This window comes from Plasmodium reichenowi, assembly GCF_001601855.1.
Source record: "Plasmodium reichenowi strain SY57 chromosome Unknown, whole genome shotgun sequence".
NCBI classification, from domain to species: Eukaryota; Apicomplexa; class Aconoidasida; order Haemosporida; family Plasmodiidae; genus Plasmodium; species Plasmodium reichenowi.
Genome location: NW_017962426.1, coordinates 1 through 1,858, shown reverse-complemented (window position 1 = coordinate 1,858; position 1,858 = coordinate 1). Strand labels below are relative to the sequence as shown.

General features: G+C 24.1%; 1 protein-coding gene across 1 annotated transcript; it reads left to right on the top strand.

Annotated features, from left to right (window-relative positions):
* Window positions 1–71: 71 nt before the first annotated feature.
* PRSY57_0021200 (hypothetical protein) lies at window positions 72–1,858 on the top strand (the record flags this gene model as incomplete). Its single annotated transcript, XM_020114289.1, has 2 exons — window positions 72–218; window positions 331–1,858. Coding segments are annotated over 2 exons (1,675 nt in total), but the record flags the coding sequence as incomplete, so codon positions are not given.

The window sequence follows — 1,858 nt, the reverse complement described above, 5'->3', positions numbered from 1 at the left end:
ATTGTTTGTTGGTTGTATTTAATTTTTTTGGTATATATCTTTTCATACTTATGTCCTTTCTCTTTTTATAGTTGAAGTTATTAAAGAAGAAGAAAATATAAAAAAGGAAGATGATGTAACAAAAAAGGTAGGTGAAAATACAGAAGATAATGATATATCTCTAGCAAACAACGTTTCTTTAGGAAAACATTTATTAATAGGGAGCTCTCTTAAAAAAGGTAATAATATTTGATATTAAAATATATATATATATATATATATGTATGTACTCATATATGTACATATATATATTCACTAACATTTTGTATGTCCCTTTTTTCATTTTGGTAGGTATCAGCGTTAGTGTTAGAGGAAGAACTATGAATTTAGGAATGAATGTAAAACAAGCTGGTTCAGCATGGAAAAAGAAAGAAACGGAAAATGTTGAAGAAGAAGGAGAAGAAAAAGAAAAGAAAATTGATGATGAATCCTTCCCGGATTTATTAGAATCTACTGAAAAAATGAAATCAGAATTATCAAAAGAAAAAGATAAAAAAAAGAAACAATTAAAAGATGGTAAGAAAGTTGAAGACAATGTTAATGTTTTTAATTCTGGTTTTGATAGAGGAGGGAAAACTACTGATGGGAATTCAACAGAATTTAATGATAAGAAAAAATATAATATGTATGATGGAAACAAGAAAAATGATAATGCATTTAATAAGAAATGGTATAACAATCAACAAAATGATATGAACAATAATAATCAAAATAATATGAATAATAATAATAATAATAATAATAATAATGGACATATATTTGATACAAATGATAGTGAAGAAGTTACAGGTTATATATTACCAGGATTTAAAGGAAAACATATGGTTGGATTTACATGTTTTTTAAAAAGAGGTACACAAAATCCTGTACCACCTCCTCCAGCACCACCCTTAACAAATAATCAAGGTGAAAATAATATATCTAAAGATAATAGAAATAACGAAAATAAAAAATTGATGAATACAAATATAAAAATGAATCAACAAGTAGATAATAATAATAATAATAATAATAATATGGGTAGTGCAATGAATAATACACCTATGAATAATATGAACAAAGGGGGCCCAAGAAACAATGTGAGCAATTCTGAACATATGAGGGAACATAGTAATCATACGGTAAATAGATTTGCGCCGATGGGACAATATGGAAACAGCAAAAATAATAATATGAATAATGTGCATAATGTGAATAATGTGCATAATGTGAATAATGTGAATAATATGAACAATATGAACAATATGAGCAATATGAACAATATGAGCAATATGAACAATATGAACAATATGAACAATAATATGAACAATATGAACAATATGAACAATAATATGAACAATATGAACAATATGAACAATATGAACAATATGAATAACAATAATAATAACAAGTTTAATGAAAATAACATTTTATATAAAGGCACAAACTACAATAGAAACGTTAAAAACCTGGGACAAAATAATAATGAAGGTAACACAAATATGAAACATGGACATAATAATAATAGAGGACAGGGTAATAACAATAATAATAATAATAATAATTTTAACAGAAGAAATGATAAAAATGATAATAGGAATTTTAGAAGGAAAGATATAGATTTAGAAATCAACTGGAGAAATACAGCTAACCCAACACAAGAAGAAAACAATAATAACATGAACCACAATAATAATAATAATAATAATTACAATAATAATAATAATAATAATAACAATAATAATAACAATAATAATAATAATATTAATCATGGAAAAAATTTTAGAAACTTTAACAACCTTAATAATATGAAAAATAATAATTCGTCAAATAACAAAAT